The sequence below is a fragment of the Denticeps clupeoides genome, chromosome 15 (assembly GCF_900700375.1).
Source record: "Denticeps clupeoides chromosome 15, fDenClu1.1, whole genome shotgun sequence".
Taxonomy (NCBI): Eukaryota; Metazoa; Chordata; class Actinopteri; order Clupeiformes; family Denticipitidae; genus Denticeps; species Denticeps clupeoides.
The window spans coordinates 11,169,948-11,197,286 of record NC_041721.1 but is presented as its reverse complement, the minus strand read 5'-3'; the positions used below and the strand labels follow the sequence as shown (position 1 = coordinate 11,197,286).

General features: G+C 41.4%; 1 protein-coding gene across 11 annotated transcripts in view; it reads left to right on the top strand.

Moving 5' to 3' along the window:
- The window catches only part of eps8a (EGFR pathway substrate 8a, signaling adaptor), a 45,921-nt gene that overhangs the window by 11,396 nt on the left and 7,186 nt on the right, over nucleotides 1-27,339 (top strand). For 6 of the 11 annotated variants that reach the window (XR_003742488.1, XM_028953768.1, XM_028953767.1 and 3 more), the window contains exons 1-16: nucleotides 2,539-2,677; nucleotides 14,228-14,317; nucleotides 16,344-16,417; nucleotides 18,172-18,222; nucleotides 19,006-19,073; nucleotides 19,150-19,311; nucleotides 19,900-20,049; nucleotides 20,364-20,446; nucleotides 20,558-20,694; nucleotides 21,307-21,380; nucleotides 22,137-22,263; nucleotides 24,264-24,352; nucleotides 25,003-25,077; nucleotides 25,159-25,307; nucleotides 25,692-25,875; nucleotides 26,351-26,484. Coding sequence is in view for 10 of the 11 variants with exons in the window: in XM_028953768.1 (XP_028809601.1) it covers nucleotides 14,253-14,317; nucleotides 16,344-16,417; nucleotides 18,172-18,222; nucleotides 19,006-19,073; nucleotides 19,150-19,311; nucleotides 19,900-20,049; nucleotides 20,364-20,446; nucleotides 20,558-20,694; nucleotides 21,307-21,380; nucleotides 22,137-22,263; nucleotides 24,264-24,352; nucleotides 25,003-25,077; nucleotides 25,159-25,307; nucleotides 25,692-25,875; nucleotides 26,351-26,484 (1,622 nt within the window). In the remaining variant the exon portion in view is untranslated. Of the gene's footprint in view, nucleotides 1-2,538; nucleotides 2,678-14,227; nucleotides 14,318-16,343; nucleotides 16,418-18,171; nucleotides 18,223-19,005; nucleotides 19,074-19,149; nucleotides 19,312-19,899; nucleotides 20,050-20,363; nucleotides 20,447-20,557; nucleotides 20,695-21,306; nucleotides 21,381-22,136; nucleotides 22,264-24,263; nucleotides 24,353-25,002; nucleotides 25,078-25,158; nucleotides 25,308-25,691; nucleotides 25,876-26,350; nucleotides 26,485-27,339 lie in introns of those variants that run through there. The other 5 variants (XM_028953766.1, XM_028953771.1, XM_028953765.1 and 2 more) reach the window with 5 other exon arrangements.

The window sequence follows — 27,339 nt, the reverse complement described above, 5'->3', positions numbered from 1 at the left end:
CACGTGTGCTTCAAGCTCTACAACACCCCGCCCCCCCCAACTCCCAGAATGCCTTGTTTCCTAAGGAGACTCCGGAGGTCCTCATAGAGAATAGAGATTAAGTCATTTAACCTTATCACACCATAATGCTGAATTGGGTTTTTGTAATCTAGATTACCTTCAGGATTTCTATGATAGACATGGAATGACCAGATCGTTTCATCTGTTGAATGGTTAGGACCTCTACGTCATTGGTACGCTGTGGTTTATCTTTCTTATTTCACATGTAACTAGTCAAAACGCTGGTGCCTGGCTCATTTCATGCCACAGCTCTCCGTAAATAGACACGATGAGCCTGTCTGTTTCCATGCCTCCATGTTTAGTAGTGATCGGAGTGGAGCTTCCCTCGCTCTCATTTGCGGAGCCCTTCGCCACTCGCCCCACCGTGCCGCGTGCGCTGTGAGCAGATTGTAAATCAGTGCCCAACAGAGGGAAGCTTCACGGTTTTCTCGAGAAAATACGCCTGCGAGACGAGCGGGGAATTTTAAATCCGTCCCGTACACACATCCTTCTGTCGGCCCAGTGGGAGACGTATAGCGCCTCCTGAATGGGGGTAATTTTGGGACTTGTGAGTTTTTGGAAGGCTGCCACTGTCATGCAGAATGAACCAGTTTAAGGGCTTTCCAAAGGTTCGAGAGGGCTACAGGAAGAGGACCTTGAGAAACAGGATGAGATTTTCAGTTTGCAGTAATCGCATTTCTGAAATCTTCTACCCCACACAATAAAACATAAAAGGTGCCCCTAAACTGAACTTAAACTAAACCAAGGCTGTTATTACAGATGTGCTGATTCAGTGATCGCTGGATCGGGTTCAATCCACGGAACGTTTATTTTATGTCTGTGTTATTGCACATTTACTTCCGTGTCACTATCAGCGTTTACCATTTCACCGATTTTACTCTCGGCAGGCAGCCTTGGTACAATTCCAGGTTATGTTGTCTGTGTTGGGTTGGGGTTCTGGAATGAAAAGTCAGATGTCACCCCCCAGGGGGATTTGAGCTGAAACTGGGCCGAAGGGACCTGGGAAGGGAACGGGATTGTGCACACTACGGGATTTAGGATTCACCAGACAGGACAGGCAGACATGGGCAAGTGTGTTACCCTGTAGGAATGGGAGAGTGTCGATGGCCTTGGAGGTTGATGGAATGAGGCAGCAGAGAGGCAAAATGTATTTAAAAAGTTTATTGTTCCCACGGGTTGTCACAGCCATTGGAGGGTAAAAAAAAGACATACATCCCCAAAAATGTTTAATAAAATAAAAAGGACAAGAAATAGTATCATAAATTATATGAAGAACCAAAAAGTCTAAATCAATTGAAACAAGTCTTCAATGTGTCAGTTTACCGCGGTCAGTGCGCACTGCTCACTTCCCGAGTCACAAGTTCAGTGCCACGGAATCACGATGTAATTGCACAATCTGACATCAGTGCAAAATTATGCAATATATTATGAGTACATTGACTGAAGGGACAATATATTATGTCGCTCTCTCGAAGTTTACCGACTGAGACTGCCTGCTGAGTCTCTCTTCAGTCTGTTAACCATTCTTGCCATGTTCCGTACTGGAGTCAGGGATCACAGGGTAGAGATGGGAATAGCTGGGAATAATTCGGTCGAGCTCATGCGGCAAATGAGCCGGTACTTTGCTCAGTGGCATCTTGGTGGATCGGGATATCAAATATTGTATATTGCATGTAATATTTGATATATGAATGTCCATATGCTGTCCATTATCCCTTACATAAACACATCACAGTGAATAACATTGCAGCTTTGCATCCGTGTTGACCCTTCTGGGGTGATTGTGGGACAAGCAATACAGGGAACCTGTAGAAATATTTCTGAAACCTGTGGAGAATGGGAGAGGTGGCCTTTCCTTTCTTTTTTTTCCCAGCTCTCCGACTGCTGGTGGAGTGGTAATTCTCAGGGCCTGGCAGGGGTCAGTGGTTGCTCCCTGGCCTTAAAAAAAAGGTCTTAAAAACTCTTAGATTTGGCTTCCTTAAACCCTGCCTTGTATTATAGAACAATTTGAATGGGCCATGCACCAGTGTTCGACTGTGGATGAAAAATGTGCATGATTACTGGCTATAGTTCAATATTTCAAATCGGTTTAGGCACTGACTCTGCTCTGCCAAGCAGCTAACTTGGTGCATTAGCGGTATAACTAGGACGGTGCCGTGATTGAATTGGCTTATGTGACTTCATACAGGGTTACTGTTCTATCTATGGGTTTTGGCTGGGAGCACTTCCAGGTAAACAGTCACATTCAAATAGGAGTTTTTACTGAAGATTGAAATAGTTTTTAACCATTGTCTTCCAACCACCTTGTGTGCAAGGTCCAGTTTATTCCTGATGCATCCGAGCATTCCTTGCACCGTAGACGGGGATTATAAGTGTGTGTGTGTGTGTGTGTGTGTGTGTGTGTGTGTGTGTGTGTGTGTGCATTTCAGTGTATCGCGAGGACGTAAATCGCCTTACAAATCCTCTTTAAGGTTCTAGGTGGAGAGGGAGGGGATGGAGCGAGGTAGAGAAAGAGAAAACCACCACCTTTCACCAGCCTGTGAAAACAGAGAAGTAAATCACCCTGAAAAGTATGGATTTCAGTGGAGCCTATTGTATTATGTAATCCTGCATCCAGGTAAGGGTAAGGCTGTGTACAGTACAGCTGCATTTGGCCCATTTTGCTTTGGCCAAAGGCTACTTATTGCGCCATTATTAGCTGAGATTAAGGGCCTTTACTCTTATTTCGGATTATTTTCCGGACGTACGAACGGAATTTCTGTTGTGGTGTTTCTTTGAACGGTCATCAGACATTTTGTTCTTGACTGTGTTCTTCGAAACCTAAAATGGTTTGAGGCTTATATTACCGTACAATCTGATGGGGAAAGATTTGTGATTTGTAACTGCTGTGTATTATGACTATTCCTGTTTACGGAGCTTTGTGTATTAAACATGGTTTTGCTAAAACTTCATAATAATTTTGGAAGGTGAATATTGTGACAGTTGTAGTTGACTGAAACTGGATATGACCAACATTACACTGTTACTCGGTTACTCTGTTAGACCCTTGCACAGTGAACTTGGCCGTATGCCGTATTTACCACAGGTACGTCAGACAATACAGCGTTTTGTTCAGTAATCGTCCTGTCACCGCACTCTCGCCTCACCGTGAGAACAATAGGTCGGCCTTTTTCACCGGCAGTACTCTGTCGCCATGACGACGGGCTACAATGTCTCCTTTGGCCGCCACCTGCTTTTTTGCCATTCTTTTTCTGCTTTACCATCCTCCCAGACCATGAGCGGAACAGGCACGCGGGGGTATATCCCGTTTGCCCCCCGGGGACTAACTTTTTAAAACCCGCACTGGATTGTTGAAACGACAAGGCGAGCTCGGTGCCGCAGCCCGTCGGTTTTACGGCTGGGGCTCGGTCCACAGCAAACAAGTGATAAGAAGCCACGTGTTTCCAGTTTGGTTAATTGCAGCGACCTTCAGGATCATCTGATGCCAGCGGCCGACACCAACGGGGGGGCTGTGCCTGTCAGTGTTTCTGACTGTGTGGGCTGACCTAGAATCAGTCAGCGTTGCGCCACCTTGTCCAGCTTTTACATTTATGTTCATGGCATTTATGACACTCTTATTAGGAGTGACTTGCATTAGTGCTTTTTTTTCCCATCAGTGAATACATTGTATTGTGAATTCCATTAATCTGTTAATCTAAATTTTACAGTTGCATTTTACATTCACGGGTATTTATATTGTGACCAATTCACCTGTATGGGTAACTATTATTATTTGCTTTATGTCACTGAAGCTGAACCTCCATATACCACCTGCCTGAGCTTTTGTGATATCAGTACCGCTATTATATTCTATCAATGGGAGCCCATTTTCTTCAGATTGCAGCTAGCCAATCTAAATTAGCTGTGAATAGGTGTGGAGAGTCCGAATGGTGGCACAATGGGACGTGAACAGACAGGCCCACGAGCTGGCCGCTCCCGTTTCAGAATGAGTGGGTCAGATTTGAATGGGCATCATGCAGAGTGATTACAGAAGGCAAAGTGTGCAGCATGGGCTTTGGCGATAACTGCTCTTTGGAGATCAGATCGTTCTCTGCTGATAAGGTTTTATTGGCTGTCAGTCAGGTTTTATCTGTTTTGCTTGACGCCTGGTTTTAACAAAACCTTTAGGCAACCAAATAAGCTTCATTTTATTGGTTCTCATAAGTTGCCGTATCTTAAAGCGACATCGTCCTGGGGTGTCTAAGAGAAGCTTTGATTCTACTGATTGGATCAGGGCGATCTGTGTGCTTGATGTCATGACCCACATACTGAAGGCAAGCCAGTCGTTCATCAATCATTCATACATTTCAGTCAGTGGGCAGTAACCGGGCCAGAAAGGTGTTCACCCTGCCTTTCCTTCACCCCTCTTTTTCCACTGGCCGTCATTGTTGTAAACAAATTATCTTCCTGTAAAAATACTGCTGATAAATGTCTGGATTTACATCCTTTAGAATGCATTTTTAATACGTTTTTCCAAAGTTCATCCTAAATAAACATGTAGGTTTGAATGTAGGCTTATGCAAACCATGTACATTAATAATAACGTTTACATTTATTGCCTTTTTGTGCAACTGATATCATGAGCATTGACCACGTTTCCAATCATGAGCAATACTGTTTATTATGAAGCAGTGTAAAGTTCAGATCATGACTTCAGTTGCTGCGGAAGTCCAATAAGCAGTTTGTTATTAATTATTAATTTTGTGAATATGTGTTTAGGATCATGGGGTTTTGGACAAGAGATTTTGTTGTCTATGCTGATATGACCTAACAAATTGGCTTTTGGTGCTTTTTGCTGACCAGTTTAACACACTGTTAATGCATTTCTTAGTATGGATTATGTAACTTTTTAACCTCAAAATCTGATTAATAGCCACTCATATACACAGATAGCAATATTTGGGTGTCTGCTGATATTGGTATTTCACCGTTGACCTATGACCCTTTTGTAAAGTGGTTTCACTTCACCATTTTAATTGTATTACTGCTGTACTGTTACTGTAAAAATGCATGTGTGTGGTATCTGTGTGGAATATGGTGAAGTTATACATTAACTTCACCATTTATATTATAGTAAATATTTGGATGGTTGAATATTCTAAATCAAAATGTGTTAAGGTGTCCATCTTTTGTCTATGATTCTGCTATTATCTTTGGAGTTAATTTGCCTTACCACTGGCAGGGAAGTAGATTTGCATGATTTGCTTTACCGGGCCAAACTATAGTGCTGTATATCTGCATGATTTATAGTGTTGTATGTGCACAAACCTTTATCCTTTAAATATCTTCTGCTGGGACGGTACATGTCACATCATAGCATTACCTCTGTAAATGGTGCCACGAATTGTGTGCCCACATTGACCTTCTGGAGTGTGGTTGTTTGGTGTCCTTAGGGACACCAGAGCACAGACCAGAGCTTCCTGGTCAAACACGCACAATCTTCTGGCCTGGTGCCTGCTGGACTCACTAGGCTGCAACAAAAAACTTGCAGTTCACTGTTTACTTCTGGTCCACCTTAATCAGCTTTCTACTGTAAACTGTTCACATGTAAATAAGTGCAGCTATTGCTCTTAATGATTAATAATTATGAACATTGAGGGAAGTGGGGTTTTTGCACTTATGTTTGCTTTCTTAACACCCATCAGTGTAGATTTAGCAGAAATCACATTTATTATTTTAAAAATTGAGACTATTAATTATAACGCATTATTTTATATGTATTGAATATATTGTACAGAATGTATTGATTATGAACCAATAAATACACAAGGGCCAAAGTATTTTATTAATATGACTTACTTTTGTCATGCCTCTAAATTTGCAGATTTGCAATGGAAAAAATATTAGGGAATAGGGAAGCCCTGTGCTCTGTTTTTCTCAAATTGTTGGCATGCTGAAGGTTTAGTTAAGGTCTGCTCTCTTTACCAAGCAATCGTCTGGATAGCTAATATTTTGGAATCCTGGATAACCTGGCCTTTTTAACTTCAAGCTCAATTATTTACTAAACCGGTCGAGTTACCCTTGTGGACATTGTACACCCAGTAGCTGAATTTAGTCCAGCCCTGCTGTTATAATATATTTTGAGATTTCACACTATCACCCTCCATATAAGCATGAATAAGAGCATTTCTAGGATGCTGCCTGGTATCGATGGTGACCGTTGAGGCTCTGTTAAGAGTTTTATCACAGCTAGATTTGTGTTGCTCTGTGCACATTAGAGCAGCATTAACATGAACATGAAGTGTTCACCCAACTACTAAAATCTGCCACCCCATTGCCATTCAGTGCTAAAATAGGGAGGAGCCATGAGGGACGATGACTGACACCCAATATGTAGAGCGGTGCAGTAATAAACATGGATTATGAAACTCATGGATTAATATTACCAAGTTGCTAAAACAGGCTCAATTTTTCGCATTCTGCTTTTCACCACAGAATTTAAAATGTAAGGCATTTAAAACTAGACTACCTGGTTTAATGCTAACAGTCTAACATCATAAATACTTCTTAAAATTACACTGCTTGTAAAAAAAAAAAAAAAAAAATTGCAACAGGCTTTGGTTTGTGGGCCACGCTGACATTGGGCTTTTTAATCTTGTTAATGATTTTACAGTTAAACAACGCTGGACATGCACTGCCTTTGTGCAGCAGAGTGGTCTGAATAGAGTTGTCTGTGTCCGTTCACAGATTACAAATAGGTGGAACCTGTTCCTGTGTGGGGAGGGGGGTAGAAACGCCACCATAGACCAGTGCTGCTGGTTTAGTTAGTGATGGGATGTGGGCTTGGCCAGATGGTCCGGGTGATCATTCTGGGAGGTTTAGCTGGTGTCGTATAGCCCACTGAGCTCCACTTAAGCTTCTCTTGGCTGAGTAACTAACCACAATTTAAGAATGGAAATTATTTACATGCAGAAATACAGATGGTAGGAACGATTACATGCAAATAAAGCAATTGCTTGACCATAATACCAAATTATTATGTCCTGTCCCAGGAGGCGCATGTTCTGGAGTGGTAGATTTCAGGGGTTCACTCTGCAGCAGGGGAATTCAGACTAATCAGTCAGTTGTTACCGTGGTGCGTAAGGAGGAGAAGGCTAAAGAATGGTCGGGCGGTGATTGTTGGCATCATCAAGGTCTGCGCGGGAAGCAGGCAAGGGCAATCCGGATGAATGGTCAAGGGGCAGGCGGTCTGTTGGCAACATCGAGGTCTGAATGCGAAACGGCCAAGGGCGTTCCGAAACAACGGTCAAAAAGCAAGACATTCGATGTGAGGCTTGGCCAATCAGGGAAAATGGTGTGCAGCAATGGAGCAGAAACAACGATGAGCTCGCATCAATCAGGATAGTCGCTGGATGTTTAAAGTTGACGGCTGAAGATATATACACTAGAACTCTGGGGGCAGTGCTGGCCTAGTGGTTAAGGAAGCGGCCCTGTAATCAGAAGGTTGCCGGATCCCAATCCGCCAAGGTACCACTGAGGTGCCACTGAGCAAAGCACCGTCCCACACTGCTCCCCGGGCGCCTGTCATGGCTGCCCACTGCTCACTAAGGGTGATTGGGTAAATGCAGAGGGAAAATTTCACTGTGTGCATCGTGTGCTGTGCTGCTGTGTATCACATGTGACAATCACTTCACTTTAAAACTTTAGAAGTCGCATTCAGCATGCATCAGTACCACTGCCATATTTGGACCGGGTTCCAAGCCTATTCAAACACGCTTTTCTGACGGTACGAGTGAAAAAGTCGGACTTGCGCTTTTTACGGCTGTAATAACGAGCAAACAAAGACTTAATGTGTTTCATAAGTAAGAGTTTACTTTATCATGTTGTATGTTATGAAATTTTGTCTTCAACAAGTAACATTTATTCATGTTACAGACCAGAGCATATGTCTTCCCACCCCTGCCTCATAGGAAAGGCGCAGTTCTGACTAGAGCTGCAACAGCGGAGCGAATAAATCGATAAAAGTTGATTACTTTAAGAGTTTGCAATGAATTTCATAAATGATTTGGCAGCACACAATAAACTGCGTGGCAGTTTGAAAATGAGATTTTTGCGTGATTTTAATTAGCGAGTTTACAGTCCAGTTAAAGCAGTGACATTCACCCTCACTGATGTCCACAGCCAAGTGAGGAAAAGTCCTCACATACTTTGGAGAAAAGAGCCTTGCCAAATAAGAAAACCCATTACTGTGGTGGAAGGCTAACAATGAAAGATATCCCATGTTGGCCAGGCTAGCCAAGTGGGGCAGTGGTGGCCTAGCGGGTAAAGGAAACGGACCTGAAATCAGAAGGTTGCCGGTTCGAATCCCAATCTGCCAAGGTGCCAATGAGGTGCCACTGAGCAAGGTACCTTCCCCACTCACTGCTCCCCGGGCTCCTGTCATGGCTGCCCACTGCTCATCAGCGTTTCAAAATGACAATCACTTCTTACCTCTGCATCCCTGCCACATCAACTTTACCACCTTAGTTTTCTACCTGAGTTTTCTGCAGCAGGCAACATAGCCTCCAATAGCGAGCCTGAGCCAACCTTTTTGCATTGTTCTGGCAGCTCAGGTGGCACTTTATTAACAGAAAAAGTATATATTTGGCAGATGTAGAACATGTGTGTGTTTTTTGTGTTCGTCCATTTTTTATTTTATTATTATAACAGCTCAAGGAGCAACATGTTTGTGCACTTTCTAAAGATTTTAGTCCTGTTTTTGAATAAAGGGTTTTAAATGAATGCTTTTCTTTTTTTTTATCAAATTGTACAATTAATAAAAAAAACGACAGATAAATTGATTATTAAAATAATTGTTAGTTGCAGCGCTAGTTCTGACTGTATATAGATGTCATAGTTCTATAGTCTATAGATCTTTTTCCAAAGTTATACAAGCAGGCTGTTGGTGGGGTACAGCTACCCCCACACCACAGAAAAGACACAGCTATTTTATTTCCAAATAAGCAGGTACATGTTAATCTTTAATATTAAATATAAAAGTATTTTTCTTGTCTGAAAAATGTATTGTGTACAGTTCATTGTCTATAGTTCTCTACAAATCCATACAAATGTCTGTTGCTTTTGGATGAAAAGGTTAATATAAATGTATGAGTGGTAATCTTACAGGTCTTATCATTAAGATTGCCAGGGTCTTTCATCTAACATTGCTGGCCTTTTTTGTGGTGTTTTGTATTTGCATTGGTCTGCATGTAATAGGAGTGCATTTTAAGTTTTTTCGAATTTTGCGGTTTGGTCGTAAATACATGGCTGACATTTGAAATGAAGTCAATCAATTTTGAAGTCAATAAAAATCTGGCCACTTTCAGTAGAATTGCTCAGATATTTTTTTTATCTGGTATACGGTTATGTTGATCTATTTATAAAAAGTTTATTATACAACTTCCTGCTGCAGTGCCTTTGCTATGGACACCCTTGAAAACAGTTACATCTAAATTTATAAAATTATATACCGAAATACATATATACAGTCTACTGTCTATGGTTAAATTGATATTGCAATATAAATTTTATGCCATATTGCACAGCCCTAAACACATAAGGCTGTGTGAGAGACATAACTCCATATAAGGCAGCATTTTCAGCCATGTGTCTGTCTGGACCATGTTGTGAAGCCCAAATCCAAGTTTATAGCAATATTGTAAATAAAGGAAGCAGGCTTTAGAAGTTCTAAAGTATATATTTTCGATTACTTTACATATTTAATGAATTGCACACATTTTGAATATGTGAGGGTTGCAATAATCACATATCTACATTTAAGCCCCCTGTGTTCTATCATATATCCTCTAGATGTAATTAACCTTCACAAGACCCAAGCAACCCCATCCTGACCCCACCCTGGCTGCTCCCAGCACATCAGTCCAGGGGTGCATTTTATCCCGACATGTCACGTAGGAGGCTTGGAGCTCATCTTCTTCATGGTCAAAGAATCCATTTGTTTGGTCCGAGAACCTTTTCGGGCTTCTCTCCGATACGCTGCACAGTTTAAAATTATTTCATTCATTTCCACCAGATCATGACCTACAACACGTTTGTAACCAATAAAGCCCTCGTCCTGCATCATTTGCTGTGGTGACCCAGGCTGGCAGCAGTGCATTTACTAGGTTTACATATGAGGATGGAGGGAGAGCAAGCGGAAAGGACGGCCATGGGAAAAGTAATCACAGAGTTCCACTGTACATACTGTGCTGCTGATAACTGCTTGGAGTTCGGCCCACACAAACATGCCGGGTATGGAGGTTTTTCAGCTCCTGGCCGCCGGTGCAAGCGGATGGGACGTTTGCATTAGGGTCCTGTCTCCTGTGTGCTCATTTTGTAACTTTATTGTTCACCTGTACATGGTTCACAGGTGCTACATTCTGTTTAATTGCTTCTAGATTCTCCCAGGAGTCTCCATGCCGCTTAGAGAAAAACAAATCCAAGGTATTGCATGTGGTTAAGGTGCTTCAAGGTCACTGTGTTCACATTTGTAGAACAGCACGTTTTGAGATGGAAAAGTTCTTGCCACATTGCTCTGCCTATTTTGTATTTAACACAAATGTGTTTTGTGTGTGTGCAGTTCAGTACAGGCCTTCTCATTTTTCATGCCCATTTACATTGGTAGATTCTCACTGAAGGCATCAGAACTATGAATGAACACATGTGGAGTTATGTACTTAACAAAAAGTGGAGGCCTGGCCTCCACAGTCACCGGACCTGAACCCAGTCGAGATGGTTTGGGGTGAGCTGGACCGCAGAGTGAAGGCAAAGGGGCCAACAAGTGCTAAACACCTCTGGGAACTCCTTCAAGACTGTTGGAAAACGATATGTACTTTTGTTAAGTACATAACTCCACATGTGTTCATTCATAGTTTTGATGCCTTCAGTGGGAATCTACCAATGTAAATGGTCATGAAAATAAAGAAAAAACATGAGAAGGTTTGTCTAAACCTTTGGCCTGTACTGTATGTAGGACACTTGTTGAATGGTTTTTGAATGGTTGAATGGTTTTTCCTTGATTTGGTAGAAAGCAATTATTTTGAGAATTATATCAAATAGCTCAAATAGCTGGAAATGATGGAATATCCGCATACATGTAGAAAGGAACTTTACCAGCAACAATTAGTCTTGAGATCCAATTTGACGCTGCAACATCTGATTATTTAAAAAGCCTTTTGCAATGATCATTGTACAGCTGAAAATGTTTAAAGAACTGACAGTCTAAATGAGTATCTGGTGGATCAGCAAATGTGGGCTTTCCTACATCATTATCAATCATCCTTCAATTACCTGTTAGTTGTTCGTTTAGTAATGTTATCTATTTAAACTTATTTTATTTTTTAACATTGGAAAAACTGCAAGCAATAGTTTCCTTGCCTTTTTTTTTTGTTTTGTTTTAGTTCAGTCAAAAGTTGCCCTTGCAATGCCTGTCACCATCAACACATTGTAAACCCGAAGCACATTTAATTCAGCCCTCTGTCCCATTCCCCTTGCTGACCTCTGACAGACACCGTAAAACTGGTGAGCAGTTTATTACAACCTTTTGAAAGGTAGCAATTATTATCACCTGTTTAATATCGTATTTGCCCCTTGTAAAAATGTTTGGCCTCAGTAACAGAACACAAGTTGAATCTCAAAGTGGATTGTTTGCCTTTTTGATTTCGCTTCTCAACCACTTTTATCTCCTGCTGTTGTTGCTGCTCAACCACTGCGCTCTGTTCTACTTCTCTGTTGCTACCGAACCACTTTTCTATTAAGCCTGGCCTACATTCAAGATTTTCAATTCAAGATTTGTTAGTCACATGCATAGTTAAACCAGTTCAATGTGCAGTGAAATGACTCACATCTGTGAGGTTGAGGATCGGTGATGTCTTGGTTTGTTCCCTGGGGAGGAAAAGGCCTCCGATGGGGAGTGCCAAGGAGATTGTTCCCATCCCTTATCTTTACGTTGGGATTCCACACGATCCATGCTGCTTTAGCGAGAGCCATCAGAGCTTCCGGGAAGAGTTCCCGAGAGCCGGGCCTCATTGTGGTTGAAGTAGAGAATGGAAGCCATTATTCAAAGTCTGAATGGTGCCGTTTCTCAAGCCTGACTTGCTTGGAGAGCGACCAGCGAATTCCCATTTGATGCAGCCTGGAGTGGGATTGTACTTGAGTTGCTCCACAAATCAAGCACTGCCTACCAGTGGACAGGACAGAGTTTGTTGTGACACTGTGATTCATTCGTTTTTCACAGGGTGAATGTGAGTGAAAAAAAACCCACACACACTTCCTGAGAAGACTGGCTCAAGGTCATGGAGAACGTTAGGAACCAGTCACAAACAAATGCACCCCAGGCAATAAACGTTTTATCACTGCTACTGCATTGCCATTTGAAGGAGCTGAAGAAGGGTTTCTTGGTCTCCCACCTATGGGGGACAGTGGGGGCAGTGGTGGCCTAGCGGTTAAGGCCCCATAATCAGAAGGTTGTCTGTTTGAATCCCGAACCACAAAGGTGCCACTGAGCAAAGCACCGTCCCCACACACTGCTCCCCAGGCGCCAGGGTGATTGTTAAAAGCAGAGGACACATTTTGTTGTGTCACTGTGTGCTGTGCTGTGCTGCAGTGTTTCATAATGACAATCACTTCACTTCTAACAATGTTGCTCAAGGCTGTAGACAGGATTTTTCAAAAGCAAAATACTTTGGCCAGTTGTTTCAAGCTTTTGTAAGGGTATCACAAATAACCTGTTCACATCTGTGTTTACGTGCATAAATGTATGTGTCCGGGTGCAGTCATTGACCTGCTGCATCACTGTGTTTGCGTCTGTGTTTCTTTTTTATTTTAGAAATTCCTTACTTTGTTGGTCATGCCCTTGTGTCCCTGCCGTGATTGATTCCTGACAGATACTGTCATGGTCCAAACATTTCCTGATTGTTTCCGTGTGTTCCTTAGTACTGTGCGGTATAAACGATCTAAACAATATGCAATAGAAATTTGGCTAAGGGGAGAGATTTTGATTATACCGGCCTACCGCACAAATATCCGCATCACATGTGCAAAGTCACGCCTACTTGCAGCATGATTCTTTATTTTGGGAAAAATGGATGAGAGTGGCTTGTTTAAAAGAGTGGTAAAACATTGATAATCTGTTAGTTAGCAGTGGGTCCTGTATTCGACACACATTCACAGAGTTTTGATGTATTTGCCCTTACTCACTTTTTGGCACTTGCGATGCTTTTGGCGGTATGCAACATTTCAAAATAAAAGATCCAAATCGAAACACAGGGAATGATTTAATATAATTCTTTTCAGCTTGGGGTCAAACTACATGTGTAAATCCATGTACATCATGCACTTTCACACTTCCTGATACAGTGCCTTTGCTATGGACATGTTACCCTTTCAAAAACTGCTACATTTAAATTTATAGATCAAATGAAATACTGCAGTATATATGGTCTACCGTACATTGTTTCAATTTATATGGCAGTATGAATTTTGTGTTATATCGCACAGCCCTTATCTGTACATGTGGAAACAGTCAGGGCAACAGGAAGCACAGGACAAGGCATATACAAAAATCCTTTAACCTAATGTACCTTAACAGATACAGGACATTTTGGCCCTATCCTTATCAAACATTATAAACATTATAAACATATAACCAGTATCTAATAATTTTTTTATTCCAGTGGTGGCCTAGTGGTTAAGGAAGCGGCCTGGTAATCAGAAGGTTGCCGGTTCGAATCCTGATCCGCCAAGGTGCCACTGAGGTGCCACTGAGCAAAGCACCGTCCCCACACACTGCTCCCCGGGCGCCTGTCATGGCTGCCCACTGCTCACTCAGGGTGATGGGTTAAATGCAGAGGACAAATTTCACTGTGTGCACTGTGTGCTATGCTGCTGTGTATCACGTGTGACAATCACTTCACCTTCTTCTTTCTTTCTTTCTAATATGCTAAATGTTTCACTTGAAAGGAATTTTTTGCAAGATCGCTCAAATTTGAAACCCATTATTCCTAGTGTCCAGGGAACCCATTATTCCCAGTGTCCAGGGAAAGTGGTTAGTAAGATTATAGCACATGTATAAGCTGCATGTTTTTGTTTGTCATTGCGGGTTTTATGGTTGAATTGGTTTTAACAGCTTGTCCTCTCCTCCCTCGCCAAGGTCACATTTTTCTGCGACGTCCAAAATGAATGGGTACACTCCACCCACTTACCCCTCCGGAGGGTTTGGCTCGTACGCCTCCCAGCTAAAGTGAGTAGCCAGTTTAAGTGTAATCAGTGTAATATTTTATCTGTGTTTCCCCTGAATGAGCCTGCAGTCACGCTGACCCTGCAGTGCAACCTCTTCCAGCGGCTCAGCTGATCCAGTTACTTAATTCTTCCAAGTCTGTATGTTTCTCAAGTCCTGGGCTGTAATTCACGTCTTCTCTTACTTGAGTTTAAAGGAAAACCTCTCAGTCTGTCAAAGACTTGTGCTAATAAAGCAACCATTGTTTGCCCAAATACTGGTTTTGGTTCAGGACAACAGATGCTAATCCCCTAATGGTTAAAGTCCACTGAAGTCACCTGTTCACACAGTTAATTTCACCACCAGATTCCTGCACTGTATCTGTATTGATAATATAAATCAATAAATCAAGTTGATGTGATTTGTATATTGCCCTTTATATATTCATAAATAGCTATTAATAAACTGAATTTAGTTATGTAATTGTCTGTCAGTCAGAGCCAAGAGTGGATTAATGGTTACTGATACATGACTAAAATACTGAATGTTCCAACAAATCAAATGCTGGAGGTTTATTTCTGTGAACAAAATAAAACTGCCTAACCAGCAAAAGGGTTCCATGCCAGTAGAATGTTCCATGTTGTACGATACAGTCAGTTTCAGTCTTTGGACGTCCTGTTAATTACTGGATTTTGAGAAAAACTGTCCTCGTCATGAAAACAGAGACTACATTAAAGTCTAAACTTCCAGAGGAGCAAACCAAATGATAAAACTTATCATTCAATGCGTAATGATTTTCTGACAATCTGATTTTCATTTTGTGTTGTGTCTAGTCCTCGTCTGATCATTTTGTATTTTACCTTGTCCTGTTTGTAGATGTCTGTGTCATCTTTTTCTAAATCCCCCATTTTTGTGAGTCGTGCATTTGCTCCCTTTTTTGTTGTCATTCATGGCATTTATCATACGCCCTTATCCTGAGCGACAAGCAGTTATAGTTATTTAACTATAGTCATTTAACCTGATGGAGCTACTCAGGGTTATGTGTCTTGCTCAGAGACAATGGTAGTAAGTGGGGTGTGAACCTTTGATTTTGTGGTTGTTTGGTTCACAACACCCTAATCATCCAAATCACAATTTTGCTTTTAACTTTTTTTACTGACATGCCCTTGTGTAACATATTGATGAGACCAATAAGTAATAAGTCTGGATTAATGTACATCTACAGGAAACCAATTAACTCAGCCAGATTTTGTCACCAATAAACACATAATTGCAGTTCTGCATTTTTTTTTTTTTGCTGTTGAAAGCTTCTCTGTGCGTGTGTGTGTTTTGTTTTTTCTCTTTCTCTCTTTTTCTCTTTCTTGTTTTCTATTATCTTCAGTTTGGTCCTGGTGAGTTCAGCCATTTAAAAAAAATGTGCAGATCCGTTGTTGGATAACTTCACTGACTTTAATTAATAATTGGCCACATGCATAGCTGACTACGTCCTGTCAGTCAGGGTCGGCCTTGGGTAATTTTAAGTGGTAGGTGTTTCCTTTTAATAGTAATAGTTAATAGTTAATATTTCATTGCAGTAGTCATATGATTTAGTTCATAACTGAGTTGCAAATGATTTTATATTTGTTTGGATATCATCTAAAAATAACATTTTCCCAAAGTATATTCAGATTGATTAATTTTTTTTATTTTGCTGAAATATATTCTTGCTCACAGTATGCAGCCCAATTAATTGGGCCATTTATTATTCATCCCCAGCCTCTTAGATTAAGATATGGAGTCAGAGGCTATCAAGTGTCCAGTAGACCTTTTAAGAGCAAAACGACATCGGAGCCCCTCTGGTACCAACGATCAGTCGCTGCCTCTGCTCTCCTGTAAACAAGTCCAATTGTGTACAAGTTGACTTGGATTGCACTGTATACTCTTCTTTATCTCATTGTTACTCTCTCTTTTGTTACCCCCCCAATCCACCTTTCTTCTTTTCCATTCACCCCCCCGTTCTTTTACCTTCTTTCTTGCTTTCCCTCTACATCTGTTGCTTTCTCTTTCTCAGTGGACATGGTTCATCTCCTGAGCTTCCACAGCGGAACGCCACCGCCTCCAAGTCCAATGCTAAGGCCCTGTACGGTGAGTCCCAGCACAAGAGCTCTGCTTCTGCCTCTCCTTGTGTCTCTTGATCACCAACGTAGCATTGGAGTGTTCTAGGCCGGCCCATGCCCTCTCAGAAGGTCTAGTTTTGTCAGTGTCTGCTATTAAAATGGGTTGGTAGATATGAAATGAGCTTCTTTTTGCTACATCCTCATATTTCTCCTTATTACTTTCATTTTTGTTCATTTGTAAGACCCATTTAGTTATTTTTGCAGACATGTCTAATGAGGCCTGCTTGAATGGATTTAGCCAGAAGACCCAGTTACCAGCATTGTGTCCCTGAGCAAGACACTTTGGATAAGGGCATCTGATAAATGTAAATTTTTATAGTTTAAAATTACTGGACAGAGCGTACGTAGCACCCACATTGTGGACAAAATGTGAACATGGAGACATATATTGTCAATATAAATCCAAAACAGGCTGGTTTTAATGATGGTGTTAAATTATAAGGCAGATTTTCTGTCATGAGCATCATGTTTGGTGAATTGGTGTGAGCTGAATGCACACGGGTGTGTGCGCAGCCGTGTTCAGGCTTCACGGCATCTCTCTTGGCTAATCTGTTGTCTGTGACTGACGCGTCAGCGCTTATCAGCCAATCTGTGATTTATTCCCTGAGGTCTCAGCAGGGTGTAAAACGAGGCAACCTTTCTTACCAGAGAACTCCAGCAGCACCGTTCTTCCAATAATTGTCTGCAATGTTGTTTCGTCACTGGTTGCCATAGCAACACGCTGCAGATCTTTCTGGTCTTTATAAAATGCAGCTCTAAGGCCCGTGAGACCCTTGTCAGTTGTTACGATGTGCTGCAGAGACATTCAGTTTGAAAACCACACCCCCTCGCAGCACCTCACGTCCACCCTGCAGTTGGCGTAGCTACTCCACGTCGTCCAATCGCAGGTGCTGCACTCGCCTAGTTGCACCAGTAGTGGGCAGAAGGGGTTACAGCACAACATCAGCCGCTCCCCATTTCCTCATCGGTTGACTCCTTTCAGCACGGCCAGCTGTGCCTTTCTGCTTCACCATTATGGAGACTGGCCATCTCTCACTGTGAGGGTACCATTTCCCTCACAATAAATGAAAATGAATCAGTGCTTCTCCTACCCAAAGGTTTTTTTTAAAGGCTTTTTTCAACTAGGCCTAAATGTAGTCGTTTTTGATTACTCTTTGACTACCTTGGCTCCAATATGAATGGGTGAATAAATCATAATTGAAAGCTCTCACAAATGCAATAATGTGTTAAATAATCATCCTGTAAATTCTATAAATGTAATGAAATGGGCATCAGTCATTACATAATCAATATTACAATATTGTTTTTGAATCATTATTTATTATATTATATATGGTCTCATTGTCATTGTATAACTGTTTTTTTTTAACCCAGGGTGTTTGTTTATCCTGAAACATTTTTATTGCCTTTATTACCTTCAAAATAAATGGTAAATAAAAAGTAAAACTGTGTAGTAGACTTAAGTAATATCCAGTGATCAATGTCAATCTGTAATAAATATGTTAAAGTAAAAAAAAAAAAAAAGAAGTAAACTTTTAGTTTTTTGGTTAGAATTTCCATATGGCTTGTTTTGCATATTCTTTTAATATTTTAATCAGTATTAAATAAACATGAAGAGGATATTTATTTTGATACGCTGACTAGTTTTATAAATGTCTTCCAAGACTACTTTTTTTTTGTCAGCCAATTCATCCCCTTTTCTTTCCTTCACTGCACCGGCAGGAACAGATGGAATGTACTTTTTCCGCTCATCCGCCAAACACAAAAAGAAAGGTAGAATTAAGTTGGGGTTTACTTCATGAGTGTGGTGCCACTGCTCTCCTGTAGAACCTTCTGCATTGTCAAAAAAAAAACACATAATGGCTTTTAAAGAATCTTCAAAATAATTTCTGCCAATTAGGGCTGCATGAATGCATAATTATTAAAAAACAATTTTTTTTTTGGCTCTGCAGAATAAAAGTCTCTCCTTGACCTCCCTTCTCAAAAACACTAATTTTATGTGCTTTTAGTGTGATGTGTGAAACACATCAGCCACTTTATTAGAAATGCATACCTTCCATGCAGAAACAGGCTGTAACTGTTGCCATGGCCTGATCACTGGTCATTTTCAGACCATAAGGGCCGCTGTTGATGAGAAATTATTTTAACGTCCATCCAGCTTTGGTATTTGGTAAAATGTCATAAATCTGCCCCCCCAGGCTCGTCCCAACCTACATCATTAGGTCAGCAGAACTCAGGACTCAAAGTTTTAGGTTTAGGTTCCTGGTGTGCTTTTCATGTTGGTGTGTTTTTTGATTGTTTTTGTGTTTCACCTAAAACCTGTGAGTGCACCTTATAATATGCACAATAAGTGCTGTGAATTTCTGTGAAATAATAGCGTTATTTTGTGCAGATTATATGAATTAACCAGCTGCAAAAAGAGTTTTATTAAACTCCATAAATACTCAGCTCATCAGTAATATACAGTAACAATGTTTAATATCTAAAGGGAATAAAAGGTTTAAACTATGTGTGTCTGACTACTCTCTCTATAACCGTACACCCGTTTGTCTTCAGAACAAAGGAAAAACTACACCAAAAACAGCATAAACAGCATGACTGAGATTTCCCAGTACCACGTGGAGGTAAGAGCGGCTCCAGATATAACTGCTGCTACTCTGAAGCCCTGGAGAAGTAAACTGAGCAGTTGTTCTGCTGCAGCACCTGACCACGTTCATAATGGATCGGAAGGAGGCCATGATCACCATTGAGGACGGTATTCGCAAGCTGCGGCTGCTGGACGCCAAGGGGAAGGTGTGGACACAGGAAATGATGCTGCAGGTGGACGACAAGGCAGTCAGCCTCATTGATGCTGAATCCAAGGTGATTTGGCACAGTCCAATTTGGCACAGTCCATGCAAAAAAAACGTGTGTGTGTGTATATAATATAACACACACACACACACGCATGTAAACAAAACAGTTCAATTATAATTTTATCTGTATATATGTTGTATATAAAATACAAAAGCGTCTGATAAATATTTAGAATCTTCACTGGATCAGGATTTTAACACATTGAAATCAAACATGCAGTTATGAAATAATAATGAATTATTAATTTGGGTGTGGTCCTTTAGTGGCATAAACATACAATCAGTACAGTCAGCGTTCTGTTCCTAAATATTCCTTTTTCAGTCAAGAAAACTCTTGATGCATTAGATGCATTGAAATGTATTATTTTAAATATGTTACTATATGTAATGTAATTTGCATTCACTTTACTCACAGATCTGTAATCAGGTTTTATGAAATTATTGTTGAATGTTGATTTTTCCTCTTCATGCTGCCTTCATCTGACATTTGATGCTCCTCCAGCTTCTCATTCTCAGATGATTTGCCAGGGACTCCTGTTTCCTTTTTGTTTTTCACATCTATTCCCATGTGGGATGTTCTTCCTGTTGTTCACAGAACGAGCTGGAGAACTTTCCCCTCGGCACCATCCAGCACTGCCAGGCTGTGATGAACGCCTGCAGCTACGATTCCATCCTGGTGCTGGTGTGTAAGGAGTCTGGCCAGGGCAAGCCTGACCTGCACCTCTTCCAGTGCGATGACATCAAGGTGAGGCAGATTCAACCAAGGCAAAGTCCAAGCAAGTATTTAATTTAAAAAAAGGTCTTTTACATTATATACTGCTGTTTAAAATCTCACAGCACATATTATGTAGTAGTTAACACAGTTGCACTTTGTGCGAACCACCAGTTCTGTAAAGTAAACTAGACGTATGGTGTAATAAAAAGGTAATTGTGGGCACCAGATGCCTCCAGCCATTCTACCGAGGGGGACGGAAGCTCATTTCTCCACTGTTGCAATCAAATTCATCTTACGTGGTTTCATGTGAAGTGCCTGGGCTTACTAGTGTGTTTGTTGCTTAGGCGAATTTGATTCATGCCGATGTCGAGAGTGCCATCAGTGACTTCAAGGGTGGGAAGGCAAAAAAGAGGCCGGAGGCTTTAAGGTAAAGCATGTCATTGTAACACACACTTCTGAGTTTAAAACCGCCAGTAAATGTTGCCTGCGGCTACGGTTAAAAATGGCAGCAATGATTTCACTGCTGCCTCACTTCCAGAATGATCCTGAAGAGCGATGGGGCAATACCCCCACCGCCTGCTGCCCCTGCCCCGGAACCCCCGGCATCAAATTCTCAAATGGACGTTAAGAGTCGGGTGGCGGCCTGGTCTGCTTGGGCCAATGAGCATCAGGACTGTGAGTGTTTAAGAACCATTAAATGATCAATCAAGATGAAAAAGTAAAATGAAAGACTGTAATGAATCAGAAGCAAATTAAGAGTTCATTGAATGATTAGATCTGTGAAGTATTTAGACTGGCTGCTTCTGATAATTTTTTTTAACTGACAATTCAAAAGAATACGAGACTTTCACATAAACTTTATTGCATCATTACTTTGTAAACTACTTTGAGCGTGCTGGATTTATTATTATTGTCTTCAGCTCTGGGGAAAAGTGAAAGTGAAGTGATTGGCACTTGTAATACACAGCAGCACAGCACATGGTGCACACAGTGAAATTTGTCCTCTGCATTTAACCCATCACCCTTGGTGAGCAGTGGGCAGCCATGACAGGCGCCCGGAGAGCAGTGTGTGGGGATGGTGCTTTGCTCAGTGGCACCTTGGCAGATCGGGATTTGAACCGTCAACTTTCTGGTTACGGGGCCACTTCCTTAACCACTAGGCCAAAAAAAACACTCATCATCACATTATTTATTTTGTAGCTTTGGATGTACCTCAGGTGCCTCATCCCAGTCTTCCTCCTATTTCTATTACGGATGACTGTGCTAATCCTTGATCTTGGCTTTCAGATGATAAGCAGAGGCCATTTGCTGAGCAGGATGAGCCTGCAGAAGTGGCGGCAGCGCGGGTGGACCGAGACGTGGTGAGTTCATCACATCCTCATCCTCCGAGCAATAAAAACATCCCATATCCGCCTCTGTGGAACTTCAAGATCAAACATCTTCCTGTTGCTGTCCTAATTACTTTGAGGGATGAACTCGTCCATTTGCCACTCGCCGCGTAAGCCTGGGACAGACGGGACGCTGCTCTGTCCTCGTTGCCCTGGTGAAAGTGAATTAGCTGATATGAGGAAGAACGTGCAGCCATAGCTCATCCTTTCCTTTACCCACCGACTCAGCCACAAGACAAATCAAATTCACTTGCTGCCAGAGTCACAGATCTTAAATTAGAGCTTCATTACATTCTGCTTGTTGATGGTCAGTAGAACCCATCTTTTATGGGATCTGCGTAATGTAACAAATTTATCAGGACCGCTGGTTACTATTCTTATTATGGGGTTTGCTGTTAATACAGGAAATGATGTTTCTAGTACTTTACTTTTTAGCAATAATAAAGATGCATTTTACATTTTCAGATAAAGAAATGTAAATAGATATAGAGCTAAAGAGATAAAGAGCAAGAGGTCTGACACCTTCGTCACCACGGTATCTTATAAAATGTCTTTACATGCTGGACAGCCAACCTCTTTATCCGGCAAGGCGTGTTCATTAGGCATGAATGTCTGTTAACCCTCACAAGGTTATACTAACAACTGCTTTCAAATTGCATTATCTGCCTGGGTCGAACGTATGTAAATATGAATAACTATATCCATACGCAAAATTTGTCTGCTCCACAGCAAATTCTCAACCATATTCTGGACGACATTGAATACTTTGTGACCAAACTGCAAAAAGCAGCCGAAGCCTTCAATGAGCTGTCAAAAAGGAAGAAATCAAAGAAGAGCAAAAAGAAGGGACCTGGAGGTAGAGTATATTTGTTTGTTTTTAAATGCATAAGTTATGTATTGCTTTGGAAAACTTCTATCTATTTCTATCATTGCATGTGCATTTATTAGTTGAATTGCAACACCAAAAATACATTCTTTAACATGATGTGCTGCTGATTAGATGATCTGGTCTGATTAATTCAGTTAGTGTTATTGTTATATTATTTAATGGTGGTTATGAACTTTGGTAGTGAGTTGTACAGGGAGTGCAGAATTATTAGGCAAGTTGTATTTTTGAGGAATAATTTTATTATTGAACAACAACCATGTTCTCAATGAACCCAAAAAACAAATTAATGTCAAAGCTGAATGTTTTTGGAAGTAGTTTTTAGTTTGTTTTTATTTTTAGCTATTTTAGGGGGATATCTGTGTGTGCAGGTGACTATTACTGTGCATAATTATTAGGCAACTTAACAAAAAACAAATATATACCCATTTCAATTATTTATTTTTACCAGTGAAACCAATATAACATCTCCACATTCACAAATATACATTTCTGATATTCAAAAACAAAACAAAAACAAATCAGCGACCAATATAGCCACCTTTCTTTGCAAGGACACTCAAAAGCCTGCCATCCATGGATTCTGTCAGTGTTTTGATCTGTTCACCATCAACATTGCGTGCAGCAGCAACCACAGCCTCCCAGACACTGTTCAGAGAGGTGTACTGTTTTCCCTCCTTGTAAATCGCACATTTGATGATGGACCACAGGTTCTCAATGGGGTTCAGATCAGGTGAACAAGGAGGCCATGTCATTAGTTTTTCTTCTTTTATACCCTTTCTTGCCAGCCACGCTGTGGAGTACTTGGACGCGTGTGATGGAGCATTGTCCTGCATGAAAATCGTGTTTTTCTTGAAGGATGCAGACTTCTTCCTGTACCACTGCTTGAAGAAGGTGTCTTCCAGAAACTGGCAGTAGGACTGGGAGTTGAGCTTGACTCCATCCTCAACCTGAAAAGGCCCCACAAGCTCATCTTTGATGATACCAGCCCAAACCAGTACTCCACCTCCACCTTGCTGGCGTCTGAGTCGGACTGGAGCTCTCTGCCCTTTACCAAACCAGCCACGGGCCCATCCATCTGGCCCATCAAGACTCACTCTCATTTCATCAGTCCATAAAACCTTAGAAAAATCAGTCTTGAGACATTTCTTGGCCCAGTCTTGACGTTTCAGCTTGTGTGTCTTGTTCAGTGGTGGTCGTCTTTCAGCCTTTCTTACCTTGGCCATGTCTCTGAGTATTGCACACCTTGTGCTTTTGGGCACTCCAGTGATGTTGCAGCTCTGAAATATGGCCAAACTGGTGGCAAGTGGCATCTTGGCAGCTGCACGCTTGACTTTTCTCAGTTCATGGGCAGTTATTTTGCGCCTTGGTTTTTCCACACGCTTCTTGCGACCCTGTTGACTATTTTGAATGAAACGCTTGATTGTTCAATGATCACGCTTCAGAAGCTTTGCAAGATATCCCTCTGCAAGATATCTCACTATTTTTGACTTTTCTGAGCCTGTCAAGTCCTTCTTTTGACTCATTTTGCCAAAGGAAAGGAAGTTGCCTAATAATTATGCACACCTGATATAGGGTGTTGATGTCATTAGACCACACCCCTTCTCATTACAGAGATGCACATCACCTAATATGCTTAATTGGTAGTAGGCTTTCGAGCCTATACAGCTTGGAGTAAGACAACATGCATGAAGAGGATGATGTGGACAAAATACTCATTTGCCTAATAATTCTGCACTCCCTGTATAGCATCACAGAATTTTTTTAATTTATAGTCTTTTTGTAATATTATTTTTGACCTTTCAGCTAAGGAAATTTTTCACAAGTTGGAATTTTGATTCAAATGTGATCTGTAGTTTATTGAAGAATACATCTAAGCCCATCATTTGAAAAAGAACATGTTGCTTTTCAAGAGCTGTAGATGAAAGTTTAGAACATTTGGATCTGTAAATGCCTGTTTTGTCCACCAGAGGGAGTATTGACACTTCGCGCAAAGCCTCCAACAGAAGAAGAGTTTGTCGACTGCTTCCAGAAATTTAAGCATGCATTTAACTTACTGGTGAGAATTACATTTTTTAAATGGCCCTTTACTGACTGACTCGCTTAATCAGTTGTAGCTACAGGTTATCTATAGTATACATTAAGTCCATGATTGGGCAGTGGTGGCCTAGCGGTTAAGGAAGCGGCCCCGTAATGAAAAGGTTGCCGGTTCGAATCCCGATCCGCCAAGGTGCCACTGAGGTGCCACTGAGCAAAGCACCGTCCCCACACACTGCTCCCCGGGCGCCGGTCATGGCTGCCCACTGCTCACTCAGGTGATGGGTTAAATGCAGAGGACAAATTTCACTGTGTGCACTGTGTGCTGTGCTGCTGTGTATCACATGTGACAATCACTTCACTTTAATGGGCAGGGGCAGTGGTGGCCTAGCGGTTAAGGAAGCGGCCCTGTAATCAGAAGGTTCGAATCCCGATCCACCAAGGTGCCACTGAGGTGCCACTGAGCAAAGCACCGTCCCCACACACTGCTCCCCAGGCGCCGGTCATGGCTGCCCACTGCTCACTCAGGGTGATTGGTTAAATGCAGAGGACAAATTTCACTGTGTGCACCGTGTGCTGTGCTGTGCTGTATCACATGTGACAATCACTTCACTTCACTTTACTTTATACTTAATTGATTGACTCCACTTGATTTCTATACCCTGACCACAGGCAAAACTGAGGAACCACATCCAGAACCCGAGTGCTGTTGACTTGGTCCATTTTCTCTTTACCCCTCTAAGGATGGTATGTGAACTCTTTAGGATGCTGATTGCTGATTGAGTGAACTGTTTAGAGGCTCAGGCTGGAGCAAATCTCTCACTGTAGGTGATCCAGACATCCGGAGGAGTTGACCTTGCCAAGAGTGTCATTGTCCCTCTCCTGACCCGGGAAGCCATTGACTTCCTGCACTCTGCTGGCACAGCGGAGGAGAGACACCTCTGGGTCACTCTGGGAGATGGCTGGACCAAGTGCAGGTAAGCCTTTAATAACAATATAGTTATTAATATACATTACAATTTTGTGTCCATTTTGGGCTCAAAATTGGGCTTTTTTTTTTTTTTTTTTTTTTTTACGCAATTCATTAAATCGAGTGACTGGTTGTTGACATGTAATATAACAAGCTGCACTAGAAAGACTTTTCAAAAATGCAAAGTGAATGTCAGTGTACTAAACACACACATGAGTCAACAACCAAGATATTGAGGCTGAAGATAATGTTACTGCAGATTTATCAGTTACATATTTTTACAAGTTTTTAAAAATGTTTTATAATAATGAAAATGTGAAATGTGTACTCTTATAAGGGAGATTTTTGATAGGTCCCCTATATTTTATTTGCTGTATTTCTATCCTGTTAGACTTGAGTGGCCGAAGGATCACTTCTTCCCACCTTACAATCTCCATTTCCGTGATGGCTGGGAGCCGCCGGTCTTGGCGTTCATGGGTAACTCGCGCGAGCAGGAACTGAACCAGCTGGCTGAGACGTTAGCTCATGCTGAGATCCAGAGGCAGGAGGAGGCGGTCCGCCGAATAACCACAGAGGTCAGTCCACATCTGTCCAGTCATATAGACACTTTCAAATCCAAAATCTGTCATATACGGCAATCCCTGATAATTCAGGACTTATTAAAACACTAATGTTAGTCATTTATTGACCAGAAAGTCCCAGGTTCAAACCCCACTTACTACCATTGTGTCAATGAACAAGACGCTTAACCCTGAGTGTCTCCAGGCAGACTGTCCCTGTAACTACTGATTGTAAATCACTCTGGATAAGGGCATTTGCTGAATGCTATAAATGTAAATGTGTGATCTTTATTTAGCAAAATATTGTATATGGCACTGTTTACCAGTATACAATATTTTGCTAAACTGTATATTAAATATTTGGATCTAAATTGAATTCACCTCAATCATACAGACACACGTTTATTGATGTGACAAATTTTAGATGTTAATTTGATCATTTTTAGTTAATATATTTGACCTCCCTTCTCCTTCTTCCTTCTTCCTGCAGCAAGCCCACATTCAGGACGTCCCTTCTGCAGACGGGTATGCGTTCAGTAGCACCGCCTACAAGCGCATGCCCCTGTTGGACAAGGACATGGCTGTGGCGGCTTTTAAACAGGCTGTCAGCCGCCACGTAGATAGGTAACACCCATGGCGGTCACATGAATGAGTGACAGGCCCTGGAGAACTGTCTCACTCTACTGTCTTTAAGCCTATGGTGAGGGGCATTCATCTATTGAGTTATTCATGACCAGTCAAAAGTTTGAGGGGATTTTATGACTGTTAGTACACTGTAGAACAAAACCCAAAGGCTCAGAACTATGAAATAACCTCACTTGTGTTGTGGTGCAAACATTTGAGGCTCTTTCGAAGCAACGATAACAGCATTTCACACTATTGACTTTCCTCAACCACCTCAAGATGGAGAATGAGAAGGGTTTTCCAACAGTGCTGAATGAGTTCCTGTGTTGAGCACCTTCTCCGGATACTAATGTGCAGAGCATGGCACATGTTTCCTTGCCTAGATTCTTCAAAACAGTCTTCATAGCTTCTATAGAAATAGCTTTTGACTTGTAGCCTAGTTTCTTTTCTTTCTTCTAGGAGATCGTATTACTTCTTGCTACTGCCTTTCTTCTAATCATTGTAATAGCTTTTTAAAAAAATAAGTGAATAATGTAAAAAAATTATTTAAATCCTAACTTTTGATTCCAATTTATGATTTCTCACTGTTCTAATTGTTCTGCTCTGTCAGTCCAGTCATATTTCACCTGGCAAGATCTAATCTTCCTATTCTTCTCATTCTTCCTATTTAATTTGGAACACTAGAACCTACTACCTTTGGTTAAATAAGATGATTTCTCTTTTCATTATCTAATACTGAAGTTGAGACATTTCTCCATGGCGGTGGCGCTCATCAGTGTAGGAGCTGATAGATGAAGTCCAACATTTGCTTCTGTGTGTGTAACTGCTTTGATTTTATTATTTTCCCCATAAAAT